We start from the raw sequence: 17,467 nt of genomic DNA on the forward strand, positions 1-17,467 counted from the left end.
AGAGTGGAACAGGTACATGTGAATCAATTATTTACTCTTTCAAAAAGTGAAATTGCCTTGGGACACTCCATGAAGTTACATAGCACATTTAAAACAAATAGGAGAAAATATTTTTTTCACTCAACATGTTGAGAGGCATTTTTGAAAGAACATTCAAGTCAGAATTTGGACATCCTGCTCATGTCCAAAAAAACCCATCCTTCTCACAGCCATTTTTGAACAGGAAAAATATCAGGATTTCCTTTTCAAAAATATATGAAAATGACACTATGGAGTGGAGGAGTGGCCTAGTGGTTAGAGCAATGGTCTTGAAATCCAGAGGTGGCCAGTTCAAATTCCACTGCTGCTCCTTGTGACCTTGGGCAAGTCACTTAACCCTTCATTGCCTCAGGTAAAAACTTAGATTGTGAGCCCTCCTGGGACAGAGAAATATCCAGTGTACCTGAATGTAACTCACCTTGAGCCACTACTGAAAAAGGTGTGAGCAAAATCTAAATACATAAATATTGCACTGAAAACATCCAAAATGAACAACCATTTTCCAAAGTGAAATGTCCAAAATAATAACTCCAAAAAAGCAGGAACAAAAATGTCTGTCCAGCATCAAAAATGGCCATACAGATGTCCTGCAGAGCAGAGGGGCAACCTAGTGCTCAATGCCACGGGACCCAGGTACAAATCACATCTTAATTCCTTTATATGTTATAGTGAGCCCTCCAGGAGCTGATAAAAACCTACTGTATTTAAAGGTACACCTCTACAATAGCCATCAAGTGCAGTAGGTATCTCTGTGGGTCAGAGGGCTCATAAATTTCTACAGAAATAAAGAGTTAAAGTGGGAGTTACAGCTGGGTTCCATTGTTCGAAGACCACAGCACTGACCACTAGGCTACTTCTTACACTTCCTTGCTGCTCTGTTAGGAATGGCCATAATACCTGAAGCTGTCATAGAACCTGGTGTCCACTATCACTTTTTAAGGAGGTGGGAGAGGGTCAGTAACCATTGGGAGATGAGGGAGGAATCATGCCTTCATCCTTTCAATGATCAGATGCTCAATCACACCTTTTTGTACCCTGGACATGATTGAAACAAGTCTAGATAAAAATGCCCTTTTTCGACTTGGACATTTCTTCTCATTCCTTATCGCTAAAAGAAGTCCTACTTTTGTCCCAGCCCTAATCCCGCCCAAATCACACCTCCAACATGCACCCCTTGTTATTTGATGAATTGCAGTGTAAAATGTCCAAATTCTGCCTTTCAAAAATTGAGATTTGGATGTTTTCAGCAGATGGATGTCTCAAAACAGCCAAACCATTCACAATATACAGCCTTGTGATATTATTTTTAGAATAATCTTTGAAGACCTCAGTTATCGGAGTCATGGGGCACTATATAGTTTTAGCCACCACTCCTCCAATCTTCACTGGTCTCTGTAGCAATATATTTTATTTTGTTTTTTTTGTAACCTATTTTTATTCTTTTGCTGTTTTAGTATTAAACCCGTTGATATTCTCTATAGAGTTTTATATTGAAGCTGTTACATTAGTACTTATATTGCGTTTTATGCTATACAAGCACCTAACTTCAGTAAGTCTATTCTCTGGGGGACCTGTTGTCCGACACGACTTCGTGTTTCACCATTACGGCTGTTTCAAGGATATCTCCCCTGTAGAAGACAAAGCCTTCCGTCAGTAAGTTTATATTTCAGAAATTAAAGGTAGTACTTAGCTTTGCAGACATCTATACCACCAACCGTCTCGGTATTATGTCATTCTCTCACCGTTGTATTTTTTAACAGCTGATTTATATTAACTCATTAAATTCCCCGCCAATCACTTAGCACCTTAGATCAGCATCATCCATTCAGTCTCAATATTCAGTCCAAGAGGAGCCACAGTATTCAGCGTATAAATCCAGAATTGTTCTTTATAGTTTAGGATATTTTCTAAATGACCTCCCTCCCACCCTTCTCGTATAGTGTTGATGATACGCCATTTTATATCATTCCACCCATGTTGTTTATCCATCCAATGGCTAACCAAAGGTGCCTGCAAGAATAAAAAAAATATGTATATATATATATATATATATATTGCTATGGAGACCAGTGAGGATTGGAGGAGTGGCGGCTAAAACTATATGGAGGGGCATAATCGAACGCAAACGCCTATCTCCATGGGCGTCTATGTCCAAAAAGGGGTACGTGAAGAGGCGGGACAGACTGTATTTTCGAAAAAAAATGGATGTTATTGAGCTGGGCATTTGTTTTTTTTAGCGATAATGGAAACTAAAAACGCCCAGCTGAAAAACGGCCTAATCTGAGCCATTTAGTCGTGGGAGGGGCCAGGATTCATAGTACACTGGCCCCCCTGATATGCCAGGACACCAACTGGGCACCCTAGAGGTCAGTACGGTGGACTTCAGAAAAAGCTCCCACATGCATAGCTCCCTTACCACGGGTGCAGAGCCCACAACCCCCTCCCCCAAAACCCAATGTACAACACTACCATAGCTCTTAGGGGTGAATGGGGCACCTACATGTGGGTACAGTGGGTTTTGGAGGGCTCCCATTTACCAGCACAAGTGTTACAGGTGGGAGGGGGATGGGCCTGGGTCCACCTGGCTGAAGTGCACTGCGGTACCCACTAAAAATGCTCCAGTGACCTGCATACACGCAGGCCTCTAGGACTTGTTGCTGCTGTATAACATTGGCACACCAGTTGACACCTGAAGACTAATCTCTCCGAAAATGTCCTTTATTGGAATAAGCATGCTTACTCACAGTTAACTGCAGATCAGAGGTTGTGCCCCACTGGCAAAGATTCTCCCTGGTACTGAGATTAGCAGTAGGTCAGAGCTGGCAGAATGCTGTACGATGCCCTCTTTCAGCCACATTCATGGTAAGAACTAAGTTCTGTAACGTGGCTAATACATGAAAGGGATCTAAAACTGGCTTACAAAAATGGCCACTACCTCATTGACTACCGGAAACAAAACTGGACACCCTCTGACCCAGTTAGCAGGGGAAAAGCACCATGGGAGTACAGCCTACCAACTACCAACATCATGAGCATTTGCCACAAGCTAGTGGAATTACGGAGCCCAATACCCTACACCCACCACAATGCATTGCTGATGTGACTCTGCAGTGCGCATAACAGAAAAGGTGTCACACTCACCCGAGACCCACATCAGAACCAGGGAAAAGCTGTCAGAGGATAGAACACATTCTGCTGTCATAGAGGTGGGTACGGCATTTGAGGCTGGCATAGAGGCTGGAAAAAAGTTTTTTAAGTGGGTTTTTTTTGGTGGGAGGGGGTTAATGACCACTGGGGGAGTCCGGGGAGGTCATCCCCGATTCCCTCCAGTGGTTATCTGGGCAGTTGGGGCACTTTTTTGGGACTTGTTCATGAAAAAAAGGATCCAAAAAAAGTGACCCAAAATCGCGGTAAAAACGCCTTTTTTTCGATTATCAGCTAAAGATGCCCATCTCTCCTCGGTTGATAACCACGCCCCAGTCCCGCCTTCACCATGCCTCCGACATGCCCCCGTCAACTTTACCCGTTTCCACGACGGATTGCAGTTGGAAACGCCCAAAATCGGCTTTCAATTATACCGATTTGGGCGCCCACGGGAAAAAGACGCCCATCTCCCGATTTGGGTCACAATATAGGCATTTTTCTCTTTCGATTATAAGCAGGATAGTGCCCCAGGACTCCAATAACTGAGGTCTTCAACGATTATTCTAAAAATAATATCACAAGGCTGTATATTGTGAATGGTATTACTGTTAGGTCTTGTGCTACTTTAGAGCCTTAAAAGTGTTCAAAAGAGCCAAAGACATGTCCATCTTCTCTAGAAATGAGTGCCATACTATATTAACATCATGTGTGATTTTATTTGCAGCGAGAACTTCTTGATGCTGTTGACAATAATGAATCTGCAGTAATTGTAGCCCCTACTTCTTCTGGGAAAACCTATGCTTCTTATTACTGTATGGAGAAAGTTCTGAAAGAGAGTAATGAAGGTGTAGTTGTGTATGTTGCTCCAACAAAGGTATGACTTCCATATTTATATTAGAGCTTTAGATTTTCAGTTACAACCAAAAAAACCAGATCACTCTTGAAAATCAACATTTCTTTTGATCGATCATTGTATCACTGTCTACATTTCCTCTGATTCCTTCTGCTGTCATGGGAGCATGAGAAGGGGGAGTAAGAACATCAGCATGCCACTGCCAGCATTCTTTTGCTGTTTCAAGAAGCGCTTATGCTCAAATTGGGGGGGGGGGGGGGGGGAAGCAGGGATGGAGATGGGGATTCTGACTAGTGGTATCTCCATCAAAGTGCTATGTCCTGCAGTTGCTGCTGCTGTTCCCTACTCCATCCTGCAAAGCTAGCTAGAAGAAATTTCATGATCCTGACTGCAAGACATAGCATGTAGTGGTGCCGCAGCAGGAGCATGCATCTCTGCAGTACTTCTAGTGAATTGGTTCATCTGATACACCTCTCAGCAGATTATTCAAGTTTGGACTTCAGAACCACTCAGCTTTCTGTTCTCTTATAAAGCTTTTGCTGAGAACTATAAGGACACACACTTCAATGTAATTGAAAGAAACTTGAAAAAGTCACAAACATATAGTTCAACATTGTTAAAATAACAATTCAATTTTTGTAATATCTGCATTCTTTAGGGATAGGTATCATTTCAAATTAATGTTGCTTGTTGGTAAGAGTATGCAGTATTTATACACAGTCCCCCCTCCTTTCCCCAATATTCAGTCGATAACGGTCAGATTTTTTTTTAACGCTGATCGTTGACGGCTAAATTATCCCCTGATATTCAGTGCCAGGGAATGTCCAGTCACCAGCACTGACTATTGGGGGATAAGTTTGGGCAGGCTGGGCACGGAACTTATGCGGGCCCAACCGATATTCAATCGGAGCCTGCATAAGTGTTATGCGACCTGGCTGAATATCGGGCCGGGATCGGCATCATTTTTTTTAATTTATATTTTTTAAGTCCTCCAGAACCTCCTCCCACCACCCTCCCCACAAATCCTCACCCCCCCCCCCCCCCCCCAGCCGTCCATGTAGGCCTCCCTGGGCCTACCTGGATCCCTGGTGGTCCAAGGGTGGTTGTTGGGGGCAGGAGTGCAGCTCCCTCGCTCCTGTCCTTTGCTGTGCCATTCCAAAATGTCTGCCGCAACCTCTCACAGCAGCTCCTGGTAGTTGGTGTAGTGCTGTAAGCTGCTGAGAGAGGTCATAACAGCCATTTTGGAATGGCGTTACAAGGGGGCTGCAATCCTGTCCCGATGACCACCATTGGGCCACTAGGGTACAGGTAGGCCTGGAGAAAGCTGGGGGTGTTCATGGGGGGCCTTAATGGCTAAGAGAGGGGGGAAGAAAGGAGTGAGCATTGGTGGGAGAGGGCTCTGTTTTTTTTTTGTTTTTTTAAAGTTACACAGGTGCTAGCACCTGCATAGCTTAGTGGCCTTTTTTAGGACAACTTTTGATATTTCCTAAATTAAGCCACTTAGCTATGTGGGTGCTGGCACCTACATAACTTCTGGCTCCTCTCCAGGTCCACCCCCAGTGCCGCTGTTGACCTGCCCACTTTTTGTTTGGGCAGTCTGGGGGGATATTCAGTGGCACTCTCTGGTTAAGTGCCGCTGAATATCCCCCACATAGGTGGCAGGAAGTTATATAGCTGGTCAGAAGAGGCATCTGCCCTCTTAAATCGCTTTGAATATTGGCTCCAGTGTGTGCGTTCCTTAAAGAATGTGCACTATTTGCACATAATGCATGTTGTTTCCCCATAGTGTGTGCACGTATGATGGTTTGCATATGCGTAATGATTTGCACATGTATGCCTTTCAGGAAAGAGCATGTTAGATTGGGGGCCACCAAACCCCTCCTTGCTAGAGTGGGAGATATGGTGTTGGGGCTGATGAGCTCATCTTGTTGTTTTGTGAGCATGGGAGCTCGCCTTGTTATTTGTCGTATTTACTGAATCCCCACACGCCACTGTATTTTTGGTACTCTACAAGAAAATACAGTACCTATATTTACAATTTATAAAAACATAGAATCAGAATATTATGTGACAATATACCTAAATTTACAATGCATAATATTCTATTAAATATTAAATAGTCATGTTCACCAAGACCTAGTAACATTGGGTCATAGTACTTAAATTGCAACTCCACTGAGTTAAGTAAGAAAAGATATGTAAATGATCAATCTTCAATGATCATTGATGGAGGAAAAAGCCTCAAAGTACTAAGGTTTATTAATTTCCCTTATGGTACCAAATCAATCCCGTTTGCCGATTACTCGGTCATTTCAAGGGATTAGATATTTATCATCGGTTTAAAAAACCTCCTTACGCGTATGTGTGCGCGATGTAAAACAGATTAATAGGGCTCTCAATATCTTAGATCTCACTCCTACTTGTCATCATTTGCATACACAGTTATATACGTTCACCAAAATGGACTTAGGTTGTGTTGTGCTTTTGCATGAAGTCCTCAATTGCCTCATCCAGAGCTCCCCTGACCTTGGTACTTTGAGGCTTTTTCCTCCATCAATGATCATTGAAGATTGATCATTTACATATCTTTTCTTAAATCAGTGGAGTTGCAATTTAAGTACTATATTTATTGGAGTATCTCCATTACCACGTGATTGAGATTTAGAACATTAGCTCATAACAAGAATGCAGATTAAAACGGCCTTTTTATATTTTTTGCATTTGTGTCCCACATTTTCCCACCTATTTGCAGGCAGCACAGGCAACGATATAAACATTTTTTAATACCACTTGTTTTTCTGTTTAATTACCTCTTAATTGGAAAATTATGAAAGTAAAGATAAATATGTATGTATATAGATATATATATACTACTACTACTACTTAACATTTATAAAGTGCTACCAGAGTTACGCAGCGCTGTACAATTTAACACAGAGGACAGTCCCTGCTCGAAGGAGCTTACAATCTAAAGAAGTTATAGACGAAGTCATCACCCCCAAACTTGAAATTGCGTCAATAAGGATTCAAGAAAAATCCCTTCTAGATCACTTGTCTTGTATCATGTTTTATAGGCCACCAGGAAATTGGAATGAATCATTCTCCATCCTCACTGACTTAACTTCTAATATGAGTATATCTAACCCCAACTTACTCATTCTAGGTGATATTAACCTACATCTTGAAAGCATGAACTCACCAGCAACACAAGGGTGCAAGGATTTTTTCTCTCATGGGACTTTTCATGGCCCAACTGCAGACCTACCCACATAAAAGGTCATACACTGGACTTTTGCTCCATCAGAATAATCTCAGAACGGAATTTAAAAGTAATAGACTCCTGCTGGTCTGAAGTCCCACGGTCCAATCACTTTAAACTAAATTTATCAATGTTATGGTTAAAGAAAGGTCCTCACCATATTCAACAACACACAACAACTACCTCAAGAGGCAGAATAGATCCTACAGAGTTCTGGTCCAAACTGTATGACAACAAGTGGTCTACTAACGCGAACTCTAATCACTTCCTTGTTGAGTGGGATAAAAGATGCAACAACATTTTAGACGAACTAGCTCCTTTAAAAAACAAGGAGAAAAAAAGATTAAATACTACACCTTGGTTTAATGAAGAACTAAAGTCCCTAAAATCACTAACCAGAAAAATGGAACGTCAATGGAAAAAAAGTAAAAATGAACACACCCTCACAGAATGGAAACTAGCCCTTAGAAAATATAAATATTCTACAAAACAAGCACGAAAGCTATATTACAAATAAAAAATCGGTTATGATTATTCAAATCCGAAGAAATTATTCCAAACTGTAAACAATCTTCTGGAAACAAATTTGGTCACCTCTACGAACTCAGTTACCCCATCAGCGGATTCACTGGCCAGCTATTTCAAGGAGAAAATCCTGAAATTACACAAATCCCTCACCCTACAAAACTCTGACATTGATGGCTTCCTTAATCACCTTCAGTCTACCTCCGAAGATCTCCCAGCAGATTGTATTTGGTTGCATTTCACTCCTCTCTCCATTGAACAAATCACCAAAGCAATTACTAAATTCTCAAACTCCTTCTGCAAATTGGATACATGTCCTAACTACCTACTGAAGTCCGCCCCTCCCTGCTTCATTCAAGACCTCACATCTTGCTTAAATTATATGCTTAAAACTGGTTTCTTCCCCAAAAATAATGGAAATATACTTCTGACCCCCATTCCTAAGGACAATAAGAAAAAAATCAAATGACATTACTAACTATCGCCCAATTGCTTCCATACCATTGATAATAAAGTTAATGGAGAGTATGGTAGCTAAGCAGCTTGTGGAGTACTTGGACAAATTTCCATCTTACATGATTCATAATCCGGTTTTCGTTCATTATATAGTATGGAAACGGTATTGGTTACCCTTGTATCCAAGTTTAAACAACTAACTGCTGCTGGTAGGAGCATAAAATTTAACTTGAATACGTCAGCTCTATGGACACCAGACTGTGGAGTTCCCCGGGGATCTCCACTGTCCCCGACCTTTTTCAACTTAATGATGACGCCCCTGGCCAAGATATTATCCAGTCAAGGCCTTAATCCGTACATATATGCGGATGATGTAATGATCTACATCCCATTCAAACATAATCTATTGGAAATTATGGATGATATCAACCAAAGCTTCCAAATTATGCATTCATGGGTGAATGCTTTTCAATTAAAACTTAACACCGCAGTTAGACTCATATTTGGAAATGATCAACAATAGGAACTCTAACACATCACCAATTACTTGATAATCTTCTGATATGTTTTTTGAATTGATTATATCCATTATGTTACACCTGTTCTTTATGTAACCAATTGTTTATCTACTTTTGATTGACACTTGCTATGATGTATTATTGTAAGCCACATTGAGTCTGCAAATACTAGGTGGGAAAATGTGGGATACAAATGCAACAAATAAATAAATACTTCTTATGCAATTTGATATGTCCAGTGCATTTGACGTGATTGATCACAACATCATGTTACACCTTTTGGACTATTTTGGAATTGGTGGAACTGTACTGGAATGGTTTAAGGATTTTCTTTCATTTAATGAACTCAACTTTACCTTTTTCATGGAATGCAGATTGCGGAGTCCCTCAGGGATCACCACTGTCCCCCATACTGTTTAACATAATGATGGCTCCACTGGCCAATGCGCTATCCAGGTTAGGTTTAAATCCTTATATTTATGCAGATGATGTAACAATATATATACCATTTAGTAAGAATTTGGATGAAATTACCAATCAAATCACTCTTGTTCTGACCACAATGGACAAATGGGCCAATTCTTTCCACCTGAAATTAAATGCTGAAGACCCTTTGTTTAATTTTATCGTCTCAGTATAACAAATGTAATCCTACCAGTTTAAATACTCCCAACCTTTCTTTACCAATCTCTGATAGTTTGAAACTTCTGGGGATTACAATTGATTGACATTTAACATTAGAGACTCAAATAACCAACACCATAAAGAAAATGTTATTCAATGTGGAGAATCAAACGAATAAAACCATTTTTTCCTCGAGACGTCTTCCGCAATCTGATACAGTCTATGGTCTTGAGTCAGATGGATTACTGCAACGTCATATATGCAGGATGCAAGGAACAACTACTCAGGAAACTGCAAACGGCTCAAAATACTGTGGCAAGACTGATCTTTGGAAAATCCAAATTCGAATCTGCAAAACCACTGGTTCTGCACTGGCTCCCCTTAAAGGAGCAAGTAGCCTTTAAAATATGTACACAAATCCACAGGATAATCTTCAGTGAAGTCCCAGAATATATGCTTGAGTTAATTGACTTACCACCCAGAAACAGATTTAGTACCTCACGATCATACCTGAACCTGCACTATCCAGACTGTAATGGCCTTAAATACAAGTCAATTTACGCCTCCAACTTTACATACATGTCGCGTTCTCGAGGGCCTTGGCATTCTGTCAGGCTTCTTCCTGGGAGTACTGGGTTTGTGAGTCCTTGGACCACTACCGTGGAGTGGCAGTGGCAGGCAAGGTCACCTTCAAGGTAGAGACGAGGCAAGACTGGACTGGAACCCCGGACTGGAGTTCTGCACGGGAATACACAGGACTGGAACGCACCGGACGGGTGCGCCCTGGACTGGAGCCCACTGGACTGGAACACACTGGAGCGGAGCCCACTGGACTGGAACCCACGGGACCGGAACCCGCTGGACAGGAACACACTGGATCTAGGCTTCACCTACGCTTAGCCACCGTTCCCTAAGGGTTGAGCCCTCAGGTTCGGGCAGCCGGCAGGGCTTACAGGAAAACCGGAACTGGAACTAGCAAGCAGGAACAACAGGAATCAGGATACAGAAGTGCCCCCAGGCACCTAGGCGAAAGCAAGGCAGACATGCAGGGAATGTCCGGGTTCCGGCAATAGTCAGGTCTGGCCACAGGCAGAGAATATCCGGGTTCAGGCAGCAGGCAGCAAGTATCGGGGTTCAGGCAGTAGTCGGGACAGGCAGCAGGCAGCAAGTATCGGGGTTCAGGCAGTAGTCGGGTCAGGCAGCAGGCAGCAAGTATCGGGGTTCAGGCAGTAGTCAGATTCAGGCAATGGTCAGGTCAAGGAGCAAGACTATGGCTGGAGCTCCAGTAACAAGGAGTACTGGCAACAGACAGGACTAGGGCTGAAGCTCCAGAAGCAAAAGAAAACACACACGGGAAAACCAGAAAGCTAAACACAAGAAGACTAGTAAAGCTGTACACAAGCTAACAGGAAAGCTATGCCCAAGCTAACCAGTCACAAGCTAGAAACTCACACTAAGCAAACACAGGAGAACTAGTAAAGCTGTACACAGGCTAACAAGCAAAGCTGTGCCCAAGCTAACTAGTAACAAGCTAGGAACTCACACTAAACTGGACACGGTAGCAGTACACAGAGCACTCTAACATACCAGGGACCTTAGACGATGCAAAGGCCAAGGCTGCAGTCTCTAAGTGCTTAATAAAGCCCTTCAACACCAGAGGCGCAGCTGCAGCAATCTCTAAGTAACTACGGAGGCTGTTCAGGCACAGACCAAGGAGCAGGCAGAAAGCACAGTGAAACACAGAGAGGCTTCCCACACCCAGGTATAGTGTAGTGAAGCAATTAGAGTCATGCTGGAAGCAGCCAGCACAGAGAGAGAGAGAGAGAGAGAGAGAGCTAACCCAGGCAACACCCACAGGTGCAGTATAGTGAAGCAATTAGTGTCATGCTACTGGATGCAGCCAGCACAGAGAGCCAGAGCTAGCTCAGAAAGGACAGACAGAAGAAACAGGAGCCAGCTAGGAAGCTGACCCCTAGGAACAAGGTAAGTCTGAGGGTGGTCACGACCACAGACGTGACAATACATAGGCACTCAACTGTGGAATGCTCTACCCAAATCAGTAAAATCCACCCAGAACTACCTAAACTTCAGAAAATTACTGAAATTAGTATTGTTTAAGAAGGCTTATTCCCCAGGTTAAACTTAATTTGAATTAACTCCTACTATTAATAAGATTCAAGGACACTAATTATCTCGTGCCTATTGCTGTTTAATTATTTCCTATCGTATTATCAATTTGTATAACTGTTTTTTTCTTGCACTGTAGCCTTACAGATTTATGTAAGCCACTTTGAGCCTGCAATCAGTGGGAAAATGTGGGATATAAATGTAATAATATATAAATAATAAATAACAGTGATTTTATCCATGGAAATAGATTGAAAATTGTACATACTGTATGTGGGTAAAAGTATACGCATTGTTCCGGCACATGTGTCCATTTGGCTGCATTTGTCGGTTAAGGATAGGATTTCAGTAACACTTTCACATTTTTATAAGTTTGCACGTTATTTTAGTTGAAGAATGTATCTGCAGAGAAAGGAGGTGTACATGTTTGAAAATTGCCCCTGGAAAAAAGCACCCCCAGAGTTCACATGTACTTTCATTTTGAAAATGGTTAAAAGTTTATTGTTTAAAAGTTTGACAAACTTCTGTTTTGTATTTTTCATTAACAGGCTCTTGTGAATCAAGTAGTGGCCACTGTATATAATCGATTCACAAAACCACTGCCTAAGGGATTAGTAGTTTGTGGTTCTTTCACAAGGGATTATCGCAATGACACTTTGAACTGTCAAGTGAGTATTTTAGATTTTGTTCATACAAACACAAAATATTTTTATGGGTTCTGTGAAGATTAGATCAAACTGCAACATAGGGGCCCTTTTAAAAGCGTGTAAGGGCCTACGTGCGTGCAGCACGCATGAAATCGGCATTACCACCCCGCTATCGCATGCACCTGGTGGTAATTCTGAGTTTGGCGCACACCAAAAACCCATGATAGAAAATAATTTTCAATTACTACTGTGGGAGTGTTCCTGGCGGTAATTGGCAGTTGACACGTGCTGAACGGTTAATGTGTGGGTAATGCGTGAGCCCTTTACCACTAAGTCAACGGGTGGCATTGTTTTTTCTAGATGCAGTGGAGAAATGGTCTAGTACACGTCCAATACATGTACCCACAGTACCGCAGGCCACTTTTTGGCACGCCTTTGTAACAGAGACCCGATAATGTGGTAATTTTATAACTGCACAAGTGTTAAAAGTAGGCACATTCTTTTTCCAGTGCAGACTTTGATGACATTTCAGACTGAAAGTTTGAAAATTACCCCAAAAATTACCCCAAAAGTATACATAAATGAAAACACTTCTCAATCCACCCCTGGGAATGCATCCTCTTAGTCAGGTACACAATTTTATGAAAAACTATTTCTGCATGTAAAACACTGCTTTATGTGCCAAAGTGCTTTTAAAAATTACCCCTATGTTTATAGCAGGGATAGATAACTCCAGTCCTCAAGTGCAGCAAGCCAGTTGGGCTTTCAAGCTACCCTCATTAAAGGTTCTCTTACTAAAGTACATTAAAATTTGCACTTACAGCACATTTAATGCAAAAATGAACTTGCTTGGGAGCAGGGGCGTAGCCACGGGTGGGCCTGGGTGGGCCCAGGCCCACCCACTTTCCCTCCAGGCCCGCCCATCCATAATCCGACATCTCCACCTTCGTGCCAAGTCTCCCGCATCCCGCTTTGGTGGGTCATCTCCCGGTCTCCCGCTGAACTCCACTGCTGCAGCTGCCGCCGCCGCCGCTTCTCTCCTGAGCAGCAGCAGGAACAAAAACAGGCGCTTCGCCGAGCCACCACTTCAGTTCAGCCGGCATAAGAAGAAAAACAAGCGCGGGGCCGCCCACAGCAGCCTTCAGTCATGCGCTGTCAGCTCTGCCTGTCCTCTGCTCCCGGAACGGGAAATTGACGTTAGTGGGAGCAGAGGATGGGAGAGCCGAAAGCGCATGACTGAAGGCTGCTGCAGGCGGCCCTGCGCTTGTTTTTCTTCTTGTGTTGACGACGCTGCTCCTGCTTCAGAGGGCCAGAGTGAGAGAGGAAATGTGGCTGGTAGGGGAAGGGTGTCTGAGAGAGCAGAGGGGAGAGAAAAAAAGAAGAGGACGCTGGAGAGTACAGAGAGAGAGTGAGAAATTGGGAGAGAGGGGACATGGAAAAGAGCAGGGGAGAGCCCAAGAGAGAGAAATGGGGAGAGAACATGGAAAAGAGCAGGGGAGAGAAAGAGGGGACATGGAAAAGAACAGGGGAGAGACAGGATGCTGGGGAGAAGGAAGGGGAACAAGGGGGATACCCTGACTGGTCAGATGGAGAGACAAAGAGGAGAAATGCTGGATGAAAGGAGGGTGAAAGAGGAAAAATGCTAGAAGTAGGGGCAGAAAGAGGGAAGATGCTAGATGGAAGAGGGGTACAGAGAGAGAGAGATGAGTAGAAAGATGGGGGAGAGAAGGAGGGGACATAGAAAATGGCAGGAGAAAGAGAGAGAAGCTGCTGGAGAGAAACTGGGGGAGACCTTAGCTGGTCAAATGGAGAAATGCTGGATGAAAGGAGGGAGAAAGAGGGAAAATGCTGGAAGGAGGGAGCAGAAAGAGGGAAGACGCTGGATGGAAGGGTAGGAAGAGAAAGAGGAAAGCCACTGGTAGGATGGGGGGGAGAGAGAGGACATGCTGAATGGAAAAGGGTAGAGAGATAACTGTCTAGAAGGAAGGGGAGATAGAGGGAGACAATGGATGGATGGATGGATTGGGAGAGGGTAATAGGTGGAAGGATGGAGAGAGAAAGAGGGATGACACTGGATGGAAGGGTAGGAGAGAAAGAGGGAAGGTGCTGGATGGAAGGGTAGGGAGAGAAAGAGGAGACACTGGATTCAGAGAGAGGGAGAGACACTGAAAGGATAGAGAGAGAAAGGGGGAGAGGATAGAGTTAATGAAAGACTGGAGAATAAGAGGAAGGGGCATGGGGAGAACAAAAGTGAGGAAAAGATGAAAAGGGATATGTAGATGAAGTAAAAAGAGGGAAATTAAAGAATGGATAGTAAGAATTAATTAAATCTGGACAGAGAGTGAGACAGAAAAATAAATTGAAGAAAACAAAGAAAAAGGAGAGAAAATTACAAATGAACAGGAAACCCTGGCAAGAGAGTTAAGAGAAGACAAAGGAATGCAGAATCTTGACTGGGACCAACACAATTAGAAAAAGTAAATGGCTAGACAACAAAGGTACAGAAAATAATTTTATTTTTAATTTAGGATAAAGCAATGTGGTAGCTGTGTTAATGAAGGCTAATAAATGCAAATAAAACATAAAATAGAAAATAAGGTGATACCTTCACTGATTTTTAAAACACTTGATTAGTCTTCAGAGACCAGCACTTCCTTCCTCAGGTCAGGAGAGGATGTCCTGACCTAACCTGAGGCAGGAGGATTTGGCCTCTGAAAGTTAATTGAAAAGGGTATTAGACTATTAAATAAAATATTTTCTGAAATGGCAGTGGGATTAAAGTGTGTCAGGGGGTGGAGCCAATAGAGTAGGGCAGGGCTGGGGGTGTGTACTAAAAATCTCCCTCTCAAAAATTGGGACCCCTTGGCAGCTCTGAATGTGCCCAGATAGGATGAAAGTTCCGGAGCGCGGAGCTGCCTGGAATGAATGGCGGCACCCGCTCAGCTGCCAGTCCAGGACTCCAGTCCAGCCCACCACCACCACGTGCACGCCATGCAGTGCACGTTTTACAGGAGGGTTGCGGAGTGGAGGTGAGGAGCACGAGCCTGGCCCTGGAAGGTTCTTCTTCATGATTCGACATTATTTCGAGGCAAGCCCAGCCCAGCAGCAATAAGAGCCGGTAATAAAAATTAAAATACTTTTTTTTTCATCATAATTTTTAACATTGTGTGACGTGTGCTATGTAATTTGTTTTTAATTTAGCTAGCTGGGGCCTGCCGCCTGCCTGGGGCTGGTGATCACTATTAAAATTTATTGTTGGGGAATTTCTGGGTGGGGATGGGCTCCTCATTGCCCTAGGTAATATGGGTGGGCACTATATATATATATATATATATATATATAAAAGTGCCCACCCATATTAGCTCTGGGCCCAGCCAAAATATCAGGTCTGGCTACGCCACTGCTTGGGAGTATCTGTGCTATTTACCAGTGCAGGTAACGTGGTGCAGGCTCACTAAAAAATAAATAACGCATTTGCACATGCCGCACTCCATGACAGCTGATTCCACCCCCCCCCCCCCCCCTGCACATCTGATCAGCCCACACCTCCTGACAATAAGGCATCTAGTACTCCCCAACACCAACCTGACCCCCGGTTTAGAGAATATGTCTAAATTAGGCGTAGCATATAGAATACGCCCAACACCTGTTTTCTGTGACTATATTTAGTTGTGACTATTTAGGGCAATGAAAACTCTGTGTAAATGCTGATGCCTAAATTACACTCTGATTGGGCATATTCTATAATAGTGCATGTAAATTCTAGGAATGCCTATGACCCGCCCATGGCCACACTCCCGTTCTAGATCTGTGTTTTAGAATTTACATGCATCACTTGATTGAATATGCTTAGACATTTGTGCACGTAAATTCTAACTAATGCCAATTAACATCAACAATTGCTTGTTAAGTTCAGTTATCAGTGTTGATTGGCTTGTTAAGCTAATTAGGTTGCGTGCACAAATCCAGAATACGACCGGATTTGTGAGTGGGGGTTAATGTGTTTCTGTGAATAAAAAATAGGATGTGTATTAATTTTGCTAATAAAGTGGTGAAAATCCTCCTGTGCATACTTCACCAATGTACTTGAGTGTGCTCTGTTTTTTATCCATGTATCTTGTCTAACATAGGGGACAACGTTTCAAAATGATTGGCACATATTACCAAGTCCATATAAGGAAATTTAAAGCATGATGGGTTGTGAACACAACTGGCCAGACTGTCTTTAAATGAAGAGCATAGCAGGGAGCACTTGTGGGTAAAAGAAATACTAAGGGTAGCACTATAAGTCTCACCAGTCTCCCTTCTTCCCCAGCTCCAACTCATTGCCACAGTTTACCATCCTACTCCTAGCCCATCTATATCACACACTCACACTACCTTCCAGTCCACCCTGGCCTATCTATATAACCCTTATTCTTCCCCTCCCAGCCACAGCTATAGCTACAGAGGACTCTCTGTAGTCCCTCTTCCCTATCTAATTTTTGCACACCATACATTTTTTTTTCTCTCAGAGTATCCCCGCTTCTTTCTCAGTTCCTCCCCACCCCACTGTCTTCTTCTGCCTCTCATCTTATTCTTTTTTCCTCACTTCGTTCTCCCAATGCATAGTTTAACTTTTGATTTGGGCTGAGTACTTAATACACCCCCAATTCCTACTCTGCTCCCCCTTTCTATCCTTATCTGCTCCCTACTGCCTCCTGACCTGACCTGACCTGCCTTGTCCTATATTAATTCCTCCCACTATTAAGTTCCCTCTCACTCCACCTTAGTCAGTTTCCCTACCCTTCCTGGCAAGGATCATATTCCTAATCCCTCTTCCAAGAGCCCCAGACACCATTCACATCTAGAACTCACAGACTAATATACAATAGCAGTTCCACATGCAGAAAGGCCCTATGAGTAGCTGCAGCATTAGCATGTGGTGCTTCCTGCCCTTACACTGAAAATCCCAAAGATCACATGCTGAGCAGGAAATCAGTGAACCCCAAGACATTCAGTCATACCAATGCACTGTGTGCCAACCCACCTAGTAATGCTTTAGTGGTCACAGAGTTAGTGGTTGGCTTGAGGAGCTGAGTTAGCACTGACTCTAGTGCCTTCAGCAAAAATGGACACTGGCACCTCATTTGGTGGTAACAGCTTTGGCACGATGCACTCTTCTTTAATAGTGGTGACTCCAGCACAATATCCCCCTTTCTCTCCTTTTACCAAACATCCCCTTCTTTCTCCTCCATTCTCTTCCCAGCACCATTATCTCTTTGCTTACCTCTTT

At 43.1% G+C, this 17,467-nt stretch overlaps 1 protein-coding gene across 1 annotated transcript in view; it reads left to right on the forward strand.

The window, feature by feature from the left end:
- LOC115462209 (probable ATP-dependent RNA helicase DDX60) overlaps positions 1–17,467 on the forward strand; it is a 368,606-nt gene that overhangs the window by 168,942 nt on the left and 182,197 nt on the right. Inside the window, exons 17-18 of the mRNA XM_030192223.1 lie at positions 3,908–4,057; positions 12,094–12,213. Of these exons, the coding sequence (XP_030048083.1) occupies positions 3,908–4,057; positions 12,094–12,213 (270 nt within the window). The remainder of the gene's footprint in view (positions 1–3,907; positions 4,058–12,093; positions 12,214–17,467) is intronic.

Source organism: Microcaecilia unicolor, chromosome 2 (genome assembly GCF_901765095.1).
Source record: "Microcaecilia unicolor chromosome 2, aMicUni1.1, whole genome shotgun sequence".
Taxonomy (NCBI): Eukaryota; Metazoa; Chordata; class Amphibia; order Gymnophiona; family Siphonopidae; genus Microcaecilia; species Microcaecilia unicolor.